The sequence below is a fragment of the Sturnus vulgaris genome, chromosome 12, assembly GCF_052056855.1.
Source record: "Sturnus vulgaris isolate bStuVul1 chromosome 12, bStuVul1.hap1, whole genome shotgun sequence".
In the NCBI taxonomy this organism is placed as follows: Eukaryota; Metazoa; Chordata; class Aves; order Passeriformes; family Sturnidae; genus Sturnus; species Sturnus vulgaris.
The window spans coordinates 19698235-19713779 of NC_142254.1; the positions used below are offsets into that span (position 1 = coordinate 19698235).

The 15545-nt window shown below is 53.5% G+C and overlaps 1 protein-coding gene across 1 annotated transcript in view; it reads left to right on the top strand.

Annotated features, from left to right (window-relative positions):
* JPH3 (junctophilin 3) overlaps positions 1-15545 on the top strand; it is a 49712-nt gene that overhangs the window by 29174 nt on the left and 4993 nt on the right. The window contains exons 3-4 of the mRNA XM_088172116.1: positions 2920-3044; positions 8401-9323. Of these exons, the coding sequence (XP_088028242.1) occupies positions 2920-3044; positions 8401-9323 (1048 nt within the window). The remainder of the gene's footprint in view (positions 1-2919; positions 3045-8400; positions 9324-15545) is intronic.

Below are 15545 nucleotides of genomic sequence, written 5' to 3' on the forward strand. Positions count from 1 at the left end.
TGGAATGGCACAGGGCTGCTCCAGCCTCCTTCCCTGGCAGGCAGAGAGGGATGAGTGTCTCCAGCCGCCTCTCCAGGGAGCAGAGCTGGGAGCAGAGTGTAATCCTGGCTGCTGAGCTCGGGCCAGGCACTCACAGACTTTGTTAATCCTGAGCTGGGACCTGGGGAAGTGCAGCCAGGCAGGGACAGCCCCAGCCCTGCAGCTCCACAGGGATAAATGGATGCAGAATCTTCAAATCCACATCCCTGAGAAGCTCCCCTGGAAGATGCCAGAGGTTTAAGGAGCTCAGAGAGGCAGAATCTGAATTTTAACCTCCTGGTGGCTCATGGGGTTTCATCCACAGGTTTGATGCCCCAGCCTTTCCCACAGACCACGCTGGTGCCAAAAATGTGGCTGAAAAGTGACCTGGAGAGGGACTTTGGAGGGCATGGAGGGACAGGACAAGGGGGAGTGGCTTTAAGCTGAAGAAGGGTGGATTTAGATGGGATATTGGGATAAAATTCCCAATATCTGTGAGGGTGGAAGGCCCTGGCACAGGGTACTCAGAGAAGCTGTCCCTGCATCCCTGGAAGTGTCCATGAAATAACCTGGACTAGTGGAAGCTGTCCCTGCCCTGGCAGGGATGAGGAATGAGATGGATTTTAAGGTATTTTTCCAAACCATTCCATGATTCCATGCCAAGCAGGAGCAGCCTGCATCTCCTCTCCCAGCAATTTGTTCCTTGGGAGCAAATCCCTGCTCCTCCTAAAACAGCAGGGCTGGGACACCTGGCAGGGAATGGGCTGTGACACCTTTGTCCCCTCCTCTGAGCCCACCGGAGTGCTGGACTCCAGCTGGGTAAAAACCCATTTAAACCCAATTTTTGGGTGCATCCATCACAGAGAACCCTCAGGACCTGCACCAGCATCACCACAGCCCCTCCAGCACCTCCAATAACTCTGGAAAACAGCTTGGATTCGCTTCCAGGGCTACTCCAAGGCAGCCACAGGCTGGGAATAAAGGATTTATTAGAGCAAAAAGACTTGAGAGGTGTCAGGAGCAGAGCACAGGTGACAGCACAGCCACACTCACACCCTGTTCCCCAGCCCTGGTTATTCTTCCAAGCGAAGCAGGCACATTCCTGGCCCTGTTTTCCATTTTTAGGAGCCTGTCAGAAATGGCACTCCCTCTCCACGCAGATGTCGAGAAATTAGAGGGAATTCAGAGAGAGGCAGAAAAAAAAAAATGATTAAAGGAGATGGAGGGCCTGATTTTGGAGGGAAAAGAAATCAGCAGAGTTATAAATAACCCTGCCTGCACCGGGGTGGGAGCAGGAATTTTTGAAAATGCCTGGATAGCTCGGAAAAGGGGAAAAAAAAGGGGCAAAGCAACCTCCGGAGGATGCTCTCAGAGAAGCTGTAAATCCTGAGTGATGGGATGGAATGAAATGCCATCCAAAAAAAAAATTTTTTTGAGGGGAATCATTGATGAGTGCAGGGGACAGTTGTTGATCCAGAGGGGGAAAAAGCGCCCAGATCAAAATGTGTGAAGGGATGGTGGAGGCGGCCCCGGAGCCAAACCCCCAGCTCCTACCTCTGCTCCCAGTATTTATTTACATCCAGCCTTTTATGCAAAACGTGGGGGTGGGCGTGGAAATGTTCTTTTTTTTTTTTTTTTTTTTTTTTCTCCTTCATCCCCAAAGCAAATGAGTTTGGTTTAAAAAAAAAAAAAAAAACACCACCACCAAACCAGCTTTAAATTCAACCCTGGAGGCTCGTGGGAGATGCACGATGGGATGGGGTGGGAAATGGGATGGAGGGACCCTGGGGGGGAAGAAATCCTGATTCTGAATTTCCTGGGTGATTTCCAGGCTGAAGAGCAGCTCATGGAGGTGTTGGAAAATCCCCCATTCCCCAGCCAGCCCCCAAGGTTCTGCTGGCAGCTCCTCCCTCACGACCAAAGGGTTTTGGAGAGGAATCTTTTGGGGGGGAATGGAGCCTCAGTGAGACCCCGAAACTGCCCAGGCAGTTCTGGGCAACAAGGAACCTTGCAGGCCTTGCCCAGATGGAATTCAGGCTCACAAAGTGCCTTTGGAGCCAGCAGAGCAAGAGATTGAGACCCGAGGACAGGATGATCCCATAGAGAGTTTATTTCTTCTACCAAGGGGGTCCAGTCCAGCAAATCCACTGAGTGGGGGCTTTTCATAGGGTTTAAGGGTTTTTTATTTTACACCAATAACTAAAGGAATTCTGTAACTAACCAGTCTACAAAGGACTTTAGGGGAAAAAGGGACAAATTATCTAAGAGGAAAATGAATAACTAAAATCACAGAATGATAACACAGGGGTTTACAGAGGGGTGAGATGCTCCCTGGTATTGGTCACTCTGAGCCAACAATTTTTTATTTTTTATTAAGGTGTCATTTTCCACTGGGCCCTTTCCAAGGACTCAGAGAAGGGTGTGGTCACTGCACTGCACAGAGAGAGAAAGGACAGCAGCACCCACGGAGCTCTTTGGGGAAAAAAGGCCAATTTATTGTGCAGACAGTTTGTATTTAAAGTGTGTTAGTGCAGCCAAGACAGGACAGGAGCTCATTGGACAATTGGGAAAAACATCCTTGGGACAGCACCTCAGGATGTGTCCCACGGGAAAGACACCAGGGGTTAATGTTGATGATGAATTCCACTCTGTTTGTCACCATGTTGTCACCCTGGGAGACTCCTCCCTAACTGAAGCTGCAGTCAGCTTGTCAGCCTGGGAATGGAGCTGAGAGTCAGGAGAAATCCAGGCCTGAAAAGGATTCCCAAGCTGGAAATCCCCAACTCTGTCAATGTGTGTGTCCACAGAGGGGTGTCTGCTTCAGAAATGGTTTCTGCTCCCTCCACAGGGGATTTGGGGTTTTCCAAAAGCTCTCTGACGGGCTGTGTGTGCTCCTTGCAGGACCTCTCACTCCAGGGCCAAGGCGGAGGCGGCCGTGACGGCGGCGCAGAAGGCGCAGGAGGAGGCGCGGATCGCCAGGATCACTGCCAAAGAGTTCTCACCTTCCTTCCAGCACAGGGAGAACGGTCAGTGCCACAGCCACCCTGCCCCTCGGAGCCCCACACACCCCAAACTCCCTGCCCGCGGGTTCAGCCTGTGCACGCTGCTCCTGAGCCCCACCGGGGCTCTGGAATGGGAAAGCTCCGTGGAACATCGGGGTTTTGGGAGATTCAGGACAGGGGCTGTCGGTATCCCACAACTCCACCTCGTTCAGTGCTTTTTTTTTTTAGCTCATAGGCCTGATGGTTGCACAGAAAGAGCCCAGCAAGGGCTCACAGATGATCCCAGAGGTCGCCACTGACTTTACACCCATGGCTTGTGCAGTTCCTGATTTGTTTGGAAAGTTTGGACCCAGTGGGACCTGACCCTTCCCTCGGCCGTGCAAATCAGCCACTGGGAAAATCCTCCTCTGAGGTGGCAAACTGCTCCTTTCCTTTCCTTTCCTTTCCTTTCCTTTCCTTTCCTTTCCTTTCCTTTCCTTTCCTTTCCTTTCCTTTCCTTTCCTTTCCTTTCCTTTCCTTTCCTTTCCTTTCCTTTCCTTTCCTTTCCTTCTTTCCTGTCCTTTCCTTTCCTTTCCTTTCCTTCCTTTCCTTTCCTTTCCTTTCCTTTCCTTTCCTTTCCTTCCTTTCCTTTCCTTTCCTTTCCTTTCCTTTCCTTTCCTTTCTTTCCCTTTTCCTTTCCTTTTCCTTTCCTTTCTTTCCTTTCCTTTCCTTTCCTTTCCTTTCCTTTCCTTTCCTTCCCTAATTTTCACATTCCTTGTTGGTTTATCACATTTTTGCTCAGACCCCCGGGCCGGGGTCTGCAGCCGAGTGGGAGTGGGAAGCTCCAAGTCCCCCCCAGCAATAATTAACACATAATTAATGTGTGACTGGGTTTTACTGAGAGGTTTTCCAGCACCGAGCCCTCCTCAGGAGGCGGCTGTCACTGTTCTCCCGCTCCAAGCCAGGATTACTCACTCCTGTCACTGCTCCAGGGGATGCTGCGGGTGACTCAGGGCTGCTCCCGAGCTCGGGGACAAGGGACCACGAGCTCTGCTGGCCCAGCCTGGCCCCTGCTCGCCTCTCTGAGATGTGGGGGCTGCCGGGGGCTCGGCACCACGGGCCAGCCGGGTTTGGGGGCTGCTGCAGCCTGAGGCAGGGCACATCCCCAGCCAGGGCACCCCGAGCATCCCCTGCATCCCCTAAAAACCCTGCATCCCCAAAAACCCTGCATCCCCTACATCCCCTAAAAACCCTGCATCCCCTACATCCCCTAAAAACCCTGCATCCCCAAAAACCCTGCATCCCTGCATCCCTGCATCCCCAAAAACCCTGCATCCCTTACATCCCCTAAAAACCCTGAACCTCCTGCACCCTCTGCATCCCCTGCATCCCCTAAAAACCCTGCACCTTCTGCATCCCCTGCATTCTCTAAAAACCCCCTGTATCCCCTGCACCCCCTCATCCCCTGCATCTCCCGCCTGCTGAGGAGGCTCAGCCTCATTCCGAACCCCTCTCATCCCTCCTCCTGCCCAAACCCAGCTTGTCCGTGGCAGATCTGAGCTTTCTCTCAGAGCTGCGTGCTCCCAGGGGCTTCTCCAGCCCTGAGATGTTCCTCATCTCCATTTCCTCCTGCCAGGAGACTTTGCTGGTTTAAATCACCTCTTGGAAAGATATTTTTAGGTAATACATTTTTTACTACCTCCTGGACGGGGCTCTTCACTCGTGCTGGGGTTTGTGTGGTTGCAGCTCTGTCTGGGGGAGATGTGTGAGAGGGAAGGTGATTCCACTTAGAGCACATTAAAAAAACAAACACAGCATCCCAGATGTGCCCGGAAAGCTGGCAGTGCCACCCGGGCAGGTGACAGGTGCGAGTGGCTGTGTCACCCAGGCTGGGAACAGAGGATGGGGAGAGCTGCCACCACACTCCTGGCATTGCAGAGGCTCTGAGTGCCCCCCTTGCACAGGATCGTGGGTGCTGGGTGTGCCCCCCTCATTCGCGATTGTGGGTGCTGGATTTGTCACCCTTGTACAGGATAATGGGCACTGGATGTGCTCCCCATATTCAGAATTGGAAGTGCTGGATTTGTCCCCCTTGTACAGAATTTTGGGTGTTGGATGTGCCCCTGTTATTCAGGATTATGGGTGCTGGATGTGCACCCCATATTCAGAATTGTGGTGCTGGATTTGTCTCCTTTCCACAGGATTATGGGTGCTCTAAATGCCCTTCCTTGCACAGGATCCTGAATGCTAGATGTGCCCCTGTTATTCAGATTTGTGGGTGCTGGATGTGCCCCCTTCCACAGGATTGTGGGTGCTGGATGTGCCCCCCATATTCCGAATTGAGGGTGCTGGATTTGTCCCCCTTGTACAGAATTTTGGGTGCTGGATGTGCCCCCCATATTCAGGCTTGCGGGTGCTGGATTTGTCCCCCTTGTACAGAATTTTGGGTGCTGGATGTGCCCCCCATATTCAGGCTTGCGGGTGCTGGATTTGTCCCCCTTGTACAGAATTTTGGGTGTTGGATGTGCCCCCCATATTCAGGATTGTGGGTGCTGGATGCCCCCCCAGGTTCAGGATGCTGGCTGCTGGCTGTGCCCCCTTGCAGGGTGCTGCAGGTCCCCAGTGCCACCCACGGTGTGCTGCAGTGGGTGCTGAGTGCCACCCACCCCTGGGTGCTGGCTGTGCTCCCTTTCCACAGGATCCTTTTGGGATCCTGGGTGCTGGATGTGTTCCTGGCAGGGTGGTGGGTGTGGGTACCACCCACCTGGCACAGTGAGTGCTGGGGGTGCTGGGTGGCCCCTCTGAGGGGTTTGTGGGTGCTGTGGGACACCACAGGGGGGGTCCTGGGCACCCCTGGGCAGCTGCAGGTGGGAAAACCAAAAATGTTTTGTACCCTGCATCACCCTGTCAGCCATGGCTTCCATCCCCATCAGCCATGGGCGTTCCAGGTGGTTGCTCATCCCAATTCCTGGACACAGCAGGATCTGCCCAGGGCTTGGGTGGTGCTGTGGAACTGAGTCCCCACGGTGCCAGCAGCACACCAGAGCCAGAGCCTGGAGCTTGGCACGGCTCCCAGATCCCAAATGTGGCTCCTCAGGGCACCACAGGTTTGGCTTTGAAGCCTTGGAGGCCGAGCTCAGCTGCCTCCATGCTGCTGGAAATCCAGGTTTGGTGCTCTGCATCCTCCCTCACACTCACAACCCTTCTTCCAGGAACATCACGTGCTCCGGGACTAATTTTAGCTCTGGATAATTGTTGCACATCCTCGGGTGCCCAAAGCTGGCCCCGGTGCATCCGTGGAGTTGGAAACGCCTCCATCCCTGTGGGCTGCAGGGCTGGGGGGCAGCCAGCCCCCAAAATTCCCTCCAGAACCTCCAGTCCTGCTCCTCCCAGAGCCCCAGCCCTCCAGGAATTCACCCTTGGAGAGGCAGATTGGTGCAGGGGTGGCTGGGGAAGATTTGGGATTAGGATTTAGGATGAGTCAATAACGTTTCCCCTGGGGTGGCTGTGGGGGAGTGTCACTGGGATTCCTTGTCCCCTCTGTGGGGCTCTGGGAGCAGGAGCAGTGGGTGCAGCCAGGCTGGGGCTGGTTGTGGGGCTGGAGATCAGCTCTGGAGGCCTTGGAGCTGGTGGGAAGCTTGCAAATCCCTGAACTCCAGCAAAATCCCTGAACTGGGGAAGATAAAGCTCAAAAACCAGGGACAAAATTAGGGATAAAGCCCAAAAACCCAAAAAACACACCAAACCTTGGGTGAGCCCATTCCCACAGGTGGATTTCCAGCTCTCTCACATGAAATCATTTTTTCCCTCTGTGCCTCAGCTTTCCATTTGGGATCTTGGAAGGTGGAATGACTGGAAAACAGCCCCCCAAAAATTGTGTGTTTTATCCCAGAGACAGATACTCTGCAGGAAAACACAGGGGTGAACTCCACTTTTCTCCTTCTCAGCGATTTCCCACCAATACCAGGACTGCTCAGGGGCCCTGGATAAACCCCAGGAGATTCAGTCTCCCACATATAAACAGGGAAAAAATGGAGGTTGGACGATGTGAGTATTGTCCCGAAAACTTGAGTCATTAGGAGACCATTTCCCATTAATTGCTTGGGTAGATTTCCAAGCAGCTTTTTTACAATTTCCCTCCCTGCCAGTGCTCCAGTGGGGACTCCAGCATTCCCTGTGTGCATCCCAACCCTGGCAGGGGTGAAGGCACATCCCAGCAGCTCCCCCAAAAAGCTTCAAGAGAGAAAATTACTCGGCAGAAGTGGAGAGACCCGAGCAAGTGCTCCTGAGCGTTTTATTTTTTTGTTTTTTTTAATGATGCCATGAAAATCGAGCTCTCCCTTTTCAAGACTCGTTTCTTGTCTCGCCATAGCAATCGCAATTAGATGCATTTCAGGGGCATTAGGCACTTAATATATTTATCAAATTATTCACCTAATTTAGCATGGCTTTAGCTGGGAATGACTGGAGAGGGGGAAAAGAGAATTAACCACTATTAGCTCGCTTGAAATCATTTGGTGTTTCATCAGTGATGAGCACGTTGGAGGATTTTGTTCCCTGTCCTTGCATCCCAAGCTGGGGGCTGAGCAGGGAAAGATCCTTGTCCTGCTGGGCTCTGTGGGGCAGGAATGCTCTTGGATATAACTCTTGGATATCAGGTTTGGGGGGGGTTTTCTTGCACACCTGCCCAGATGTGACTGTTTCTCTCCTGCACCTGGCAGATGAAAACTGAGGTGGTTCCCATCCAGGAGGGGTGGGAGGGCTGTTGGTGTGGGGTGATCCCAGTGTCACCCAGAGTGATCCCAGTGACACCCAGGGTGATCCCAGTGTCACCCAGCACACCCAGGGCGATCCCAGAGACAGCCAGAGTGATCCCAGTGACACCCAGGGTGATCCCAGTGACACCCAGCACACCCAGGGTGATTCCAGTGTCACCCAGGGTGGTCCCAGTGTCACCCAGCACATACAAACACAGAGCACAGGGTGTGCCATCAGCCACGTCACAGATTTCCTTTCCCATACTTCCAGACTGGGAACTGATAGGAAACGTGGTCAGATGGATCCCAAAAGCCATCAGAACCTTCTCCAAGCGGCTCTGTGTCATTGGTGGCTTCTCCACCTCTCTGGGTTTGGAAAAAACATTCCTGTGCTGGCCAGGGCTCCGGGCAGGGCTGGTGTCACCCAAGCAGCTGTGACACTGCTGTCCCAGCGCTGTCCCAATCCCAACCCTCTGCTCCCTCTTCTGCACCACAAAAAACCCGCGGGGGGTGGAGAGGGGGGGACGGGACACCCAGCACCCATCAATAACTCCATTTATTGCCTCCCTCTCTCCCTTCTCTCCTCTCCACGACCACCACCCCCCCCTCCACCACCAAAAAAAAAAAAAAAAATTTAAAAAAAGGGCTGGAATGCCAGCGGCCGAAGCGGCAGAACTCGAGCGATGACATCGAGGTGCTGTCCACCGGCACCCCCCTGCAGCAGGAGAGCCCCGAGCTGTACCGCAAAGGCACCACGCCGTCCGAGCTGAGCCCCGAGGACAGCCCGCTGCAGAGCTTCCCTGCCAGCCCCTGCTCCACGCCGCCCCTCGGCCCCTCGTGCCGCAACAAGAGCGCCCACTTCTCCAGGCAGGTGTCGGTGGATGAAGAGAGGGGCGGTGAGATCCAGATGTTGCTGGAAGGGCGGGGCGGGGATTACCTGCGCCCCAACAGCTGGAGCGAAGAGAAGGGGAGCGGGAGCCGCGCCGGGAGGAGCGGGGCGATGCGCAGCGGGCAGCTGGGCTCCACCGCCGGCCCCGAAGATTACAGAGCCCGCAGCGGGGCTCACAAACATTCGGCCTCCAACCACAAGCCGAGAGAGAGGTGGACAGATTCCCCAGCCACGGTTTCATGGACTTCCCACCACAGGTCCCACAACCACAGCTCAGGGAGCTCCAAGCTGCTTGAGCTGGATGAGGAGAAGATGAGTAATTATGAGATGGAGATGAAGCCCCTCATGAGGATGGATTCTTATATGCAAGAGATTCACACCCAAAAAAGACACTACAGCAAAGGGGGAGGCTGCAGGAGCGTGGCTGACGAGCACCGAGGGGAAGAGCACCGGGGCTTCGGGGTTCAGAGACTGAGGTCTAAGTCCCAGAACAAAGAGAATTTCAGGCCAGCTTCCTCTGCCGAGCCCACGGTGCAGAAACTGGAAAACCTGAGATTCGGGGACAAAGCTGAACCTCGGCTACTGAGGTGGGACTTAACCTTCTCCCCGCCACAGAAATCTTTACCTGTTGCACTAGAATCTGAAGAGGACAGTGGGGATGCGCTCAAATCCAGTACGGTGAGTAAAGGGATGCGTGTGGGATCCCGCGGGGGAAGCCTGGGGCTGCTCCGGGGCTGAGCGGAGCAGGACGGGAGGGAAATTTGGCAAACGTGAAATATTTGTGCCTTGAATCCCCTCTCCTCCCTTCTCCCATCCTGCTGGTGTGAGGTGTTCCCTGCAGGCTGCGGTGGGAGCAGCAGGATTTTTCCCTGCAGGATGTGAGCAGCATCCCTGGAGGATGTGAAAGCTGGAGTTTGGCAGCCAGCAATAAAAACCCATTATTGCTGGGAATTTGGTGGGAAAGCTGCGGGAGCAGGCAAGGCACTGGTGATGCTTCCTTGGGTTGTGGTTATGGTCCAGGACAACTCCTTGTGAGACATCCCACGCTGGGATCCTCATGTTGGGGGAGACAAGGACACTTTGGGCATGAAGTGGCTGCTGGGAAGGGCTGGAGGTGTTCGGGAGAGAAGACAGAGTGATCTTAGAAGCTGCTGCAAAGTGGAAGGGAAGAATCTGTTCTCCACAGACAGAATTAATGGGCTTAAAGTCAAGGAGGGTGAGCCATTAACCATCACTAATGAGGTGAGGGCTGGAATTAATTGCCTGGGGAGGCTGTGGGGGCTGGGGGAGGAGGGGGTCTAAGGTTGGACATCACCAGATCAGGCAGGACCTGGACAGAGCTGAACTTCCTCGGGAGAAAGCTGAGCTGGGTGGGTTTAGGGTTTTTGCAGTCTTGGTTTTTGAGGATTCCTGGATTTCCCGTTAGAAGCTTCCTCACTTCATGTCCCCGTTGAGGTGATGGGGTCTGCTGGGAGCACTGGGGAGGCCACCACTGCCCCAAAGTGCCCCTTGAGTCAGTGCCAGACACAGGGCAGGGCTGGAAGTGTCCCATGAGGATGGCCCAGACCTACCCAGGAGAAATGGAAAAGCTGTCACGCTCAGGAGGTGACATTTCAACAACACGAGCAAAATCTCCCTGTCAGGGGAGAACAGGATGGTGCCTGGTCACGAAACTGAAATGAATTTGTCAGTCAGGCCGAAAATTCAGGCGGGTGAGGTGTGGTGACATTTGCCACGGCTGCAGCATCCCTGCTCCTCCAGCATCTGCCAGCAAAGCTGATGTGGGGAGAGGAGGGAGCAGCCTGAGATGTGGGAAAATGGATCTGCCCCATCTTCCCTGCTGGGGCTGTGGATAAATCCCCCCCAGAACAGTCTGGGGTGCAGAAGGATGGATCTGCCCCATCTTCCCTGCTGATAAATCCCCACAGCAGCCCTGGAGCTCTCTGCCTCCCTATCCCTGGGCTCAGCAGCTCCCACCCAGCAGCGAGGATGAGCTGAGCACGCGGGCTCCACAGGACACATCCTGCAGCCCTGGAAAAACAGAGCCATGCAGGCTGGCCCTGCCTGGATGCCTGGGAAGCACTGGAGCCATGACAGGCAGCATTAGGAGCCTGACAGGCTCCCAGAGGGGAAGAGCAGCAGCAGTAATTGCACAGACACCAACCCTGGGAAGGCTGTGGCACACGCAGATGTTCCAGCACCTCTGACAACACAAGCTGGGAGACACAGGGCCCACAGGAGGGATGAAAGCGCTGTTTCTCCTCGCTGAGAGCCACATGTTTTTGGGGAAATCACTGGCAGGAGCAGCCCTGGGCTGTGTCCCCACCCAGCCCATCAGATGTGCTCCCACCTCGGAGCTGTCACAATAAACCTCCCTCCTCATGGCTGGAGGCAAAGAGCCACCAGCACATTCCTGACCATTCCCAGGGAGCCCTGGGCACTAAGGAAGGGCCCAGCCTGCATGGAGAAGTGCATGGAAAAGCCATTAGGATGCACATCCTACTTTGGAAGTGCTGGAGCTGTGGAGCAGCATGTTCAGTTTTCTCACATTCATAACCGAGGGTGGAACAGATGGCGAAGGTTTGGGAGGAAGCTAATGTAATACAGAGGAAGAGATAATATGTGGATTTAAATAACCCACAATGCCAGCAACAATTTGTTCTAGCAGGAATTGCACGGTGCTAGCAGGGTTTTGTTCCAGTGGCCTGGCAGGGAGGGGGTGGTTGGGCAGGAGCAGGGGAAGGTGGAGGGGGGGGAATGGGAGGTGCAGGGATCTGTGCTCCTGCCCAAATCTGTGACCTCACCTGCACCTTCTGCCATCAGAAGCATTCCAGATTTCAGGGAGTGTGGTGCATCCCTGAGGAAGAGGAGGGGAAGGCTGAAGGGGAAGGATTTATCCCACAGGCCCCACATCCATCTCCATGTGCTCAGCACATTGCCACTCTCCATCCTGAAAAACCCCCCTGATGCTGCTCGAGCTCCACATCCCCCACAGCAAACCCAGGCTCCCCAATCCCCCCCAAAAACCCAATTTCCCAATGCTGGGCCTGAAATCCTCCTTCCCTGTGGCCTGGCAGGGTGTGAGCTCCAGGACAAAGCAGATGTGTGAGAGCCCACACTGCTCCTGGCTGCTCCCTGCCTCTTCCCTGGATCCCAGCAGGGCCAGCTGGGAGCTGCTCCCTCCAAAGGAGGGGCTCGAAGGGCAGCTCCCACCTCCCACCAGCTGGGCTCCCTCAGAAAGGAGCTGCCAATGGGCAGGAAGGATGCTCAGAGCTATTTTTGCCCCACTGAGGTATCCCTGAGCACAAGTGAGGTCACCCTCCCAGCTTAGCTTGTTTTAAAAATAATCTGCCCTAAACCAGCTCTGCACAAGCCATGCAGGGGGTTGGCTCTGTGCTGGAGTGCCAGCACACCTCAGGCACTGCTGAGCAGGCTGGGGGGCAGGTTTTACAAAAAGAAAACACTCCAAAAAAATCACTGCTCTCCATTCCTGAATGGAAAACAAGCTGGGAGCCACGGGGCCTTGAGTCCAAACTTTTCCAAATGTGCCCAGGCAGGGATGCAGACTGCTCAGAGCAGTCAGATGTGCACGTTGTTGTAGGAGCTGTAGGAACTTCGTTCTCCTCTGCCCCTTTTCCCCAGTCCTCTAAAAGAATCTCCCAGAACCCACCCCTTTTGTTGGGGCTGCACATCAGGAATTGAAAAAAATCCTCTCATAAAAGTAATTCCTTGAGGCCACGGCTCAATAATGTCGATGAAATTCAGCACTGCTTGGTGTTGGCTCTCAGGGGATTTGGGGGTTTCGGGGTCACTGAGCCACACAAATGCTTTAAAATGACATTTAAGGCCACCTGATCTCTCTGTGCCTCTGAGGGCACTGACCCCAGCACCCACAGGACAAACCCACAGCAACTGTCAGCAGAGGAAAACGGGAGCCACGTGCCAGGAGCCGTGTCAGTGTTGTGGGATTAAGGGATTTATAGGAACGTCACCATCCTGCCTGGCCTTAAAGGCCCACGAGGCACAAAACCTGTGCCTGGATGCTTCACAGCTTCCTGGAGCCTTTGAGGGGAACTAAAACAGGAAAAGAAAAAAAGGAATTTGTTCAGAGACTGGAAAGGGAAAGAAGCTTTCTAAAATACCAGCGATCCTTTTACCCACGGGCACAAAGCACAGCCCATCACAGGACTGGGGAGGAAAAATGGGAATGGCTGGGGAGAAAAGAAGGGAATGGCTGGGGAGAAAAGAAGGGAATGGATTTCCTTTCCTGCAGGTGTTGAACATCTGGCCGTGCTGTCAGGGAGGAGAAGAGCTTTGGGCAGGGAGCAGCGGAGTGCCCGAGGGAAGGGCTGGGGCTCGGGCACCACCGGAGCCTGATTCATCATTTAGGGCATTAATTATGTCCTCATTTAGCAGCGGTGGTCACCAACACTCTCAGGGAGCCTCCCAGGGACGCCTGGTGGGGATGGGAGGATGCTCCAGGTCCCTCCCTTCAAGGCGCTCCGTGTCCCATCGCATCCCCAGGGACGCAGCCCAAACCATCCCACGATGCCGGGGGGAAAAAAAAAAATTAAAAAATCAATCCCAGCCTAAATGCAAAAATTCCCAGGGAAAGAGCAACAAGAGAGGCTTTACAGGCATCTCCCGGCTGCGGGATCTCCGCGAGCCCCCGCTGTCCCCGCGGGGGTGGCGGGGAGGGATCCCGGCAGCGCAGCCTCTCCATCCTTCCATCCATCCTTCCCTCCCTCCTTCCCTCCCTCCTTCCCTCCCTGCTCCGGGATTTGCCAGCGAGGTTTCGCAGGCAGGTTTGGCTGTCGCTGGGGAAAGGCGGCAGCGGCAGCAGCCAATGCGGGGGGATGTGCGGGGGGAACGGGGATGTGCGGGGATGTACAGGGATATGCAGGATGTGCAGGGATGTGCGGGGATGTGCGGGGATGTGCAGGGATGTGCAGGGATGCGCGGGGATGTGCAGGATGGGCAGGAATGTGCGGGGATGTGCGGGGATGTGCGGAGCTGCCGGAGCCGGGGATGTGCGGGCAGGGGGCTGGGGCAGGGGGATGGAGCCGGGCACTGCTCCCTTTGCCAGAGCTGAGGGTTATTCCTGAGTAACAGCTCCAGGTGGAAACGAATGCCTTCGTTTTTTAAGGGAGGTTTGGCTCCTTTAGCCTTAAAGGTGGTAAAATGAGTTTAAAATAAAACTTGGGTGTTTTCTCCAACCAGGCACCCCCTGTTTGGGGTGTGAAGCTTCCCTGTGCATGGCATTCCCTGTTCCCATTTGGCTGCTGGAAAAGGGACCTGGGGACTTGTTTGGTATTAACCTCCCTGCCATTAAACCCTGTGATTTATCACTGTGGCTTTCCAGCTTCAGGTTTTCCCATTAATTTTTTTTTTTTTGCCCAATCGGGAGGCATCCCCAGGTGTCCCAACACAATTCCTGTGTTTTCCTTATTCCTCTCATCTCAGCCAAAGACATTCACCTCAAGCCCAGGTGGCAGCTGCATGTGCAGACAAACAGAAGCCATCATTTCATGGGAATGAGGAGGAAGAGGAGTCCTGTTATTACCATCACACCTCTGGAATGAGGCAGGGCTGAGCATCCCTGCAGGGGTTGTCTCTTCTTAAGACAAATAATAATCACAAACTGTTCCTCCTCTAATCCCTTTCGTGTTCAGACAACCTGAGGTAAATGATCTTCAGAGAGAAATGAGATTTTCAACCCGACAGGGTCCTTCCCAAAGCCTTTTCATCTCCAGGGCCTTTGATGTACCTGGGAGCACCTTCCTGGCTCTGCTCCTGCCATCTGCATGTGGGGGTTGAGCCCAATTCCATCTCTTAGCTTGGAAAATTTGGTGCCAAACACCAGCTTTTGACTGCATTCGAACCAAACTTTGACTGCTGTTTTCAGAAGAAAAATCTTAAAATTAGAGCTACAAACGTACCTAAAAAAAAAACACACAGAGCTCAGCACCTGGAAGGTGAGGATTGAACCAGGGGTGACAAACCAGTTCTTTAAGAGGCTAAAGGATCTCTAAGAGGATAAATCCTCAATTTTTTAGCCTTTTTTTCCCCCAACAGCAGATTTTTCCATCCCACCCAACTCACTTTCACTCACACAAGCACTTTTAGCATCTCCTGGGCCCCTTCCTGGAGCCAGGGGAGCTGCTGCAATCCGCTGGAGAAAGCCAAGTGACTCCCTGATGTTTCCTTTGCTAAATGCTCCTTAACCATTTCACAGAGCCTGTTCCTGGCAATGATGTGACAATTCAGCACAAATGTCACCGAGCTGCTAAGTTTGCAGCCCTTTCTGCAGTGCTGAGGCTGGAAAATGGTGCATATCTATTTTTTTTATTATTCTCTCTTTTTTTTTTTTTTTTTTTTTTGCTGATCCAAGTCCTTAGTAATTACACTTAATAGATCCCGGAGGGATTCCTAGGTAACCTGCACTCTGGTTTCCATGGCAGAGAGGCAGAGCTTGTACCCTGTGATAACAGATAATAATGGATTGCTAATGCTTAAATTAATTATGCCACAATTGCATTTGTAAACCAGCTGTCCGTCGTATTCCCAGGAAAACTCTGGAGTTGCTACACAACAGTTCCAGGATAAAAACAAACAAGGCAGAGGAGCAGGAATTGCTCTACAGCTACAAATACTGTTATTACTCCTGTGCCATAACCTTTATTCCTATTTTAGTGTTTCCATGGGTTTAGGTCTAAGTTTCTGTTCTATAAGCTTGGAAGCAAAGCTTAAAAATCCTTGGAGCTCCAACCTGTTGATAGACAAGGATCCTTTTGCCCAGCTGATATTGTTGGGGGCTCCCATCTTTGGTAGATGTTTTCCTTCTCCTGTGAAGGACTCCAGGGATCTTACAGTAAAAAATCAAAATAGATCTCCAGGAGA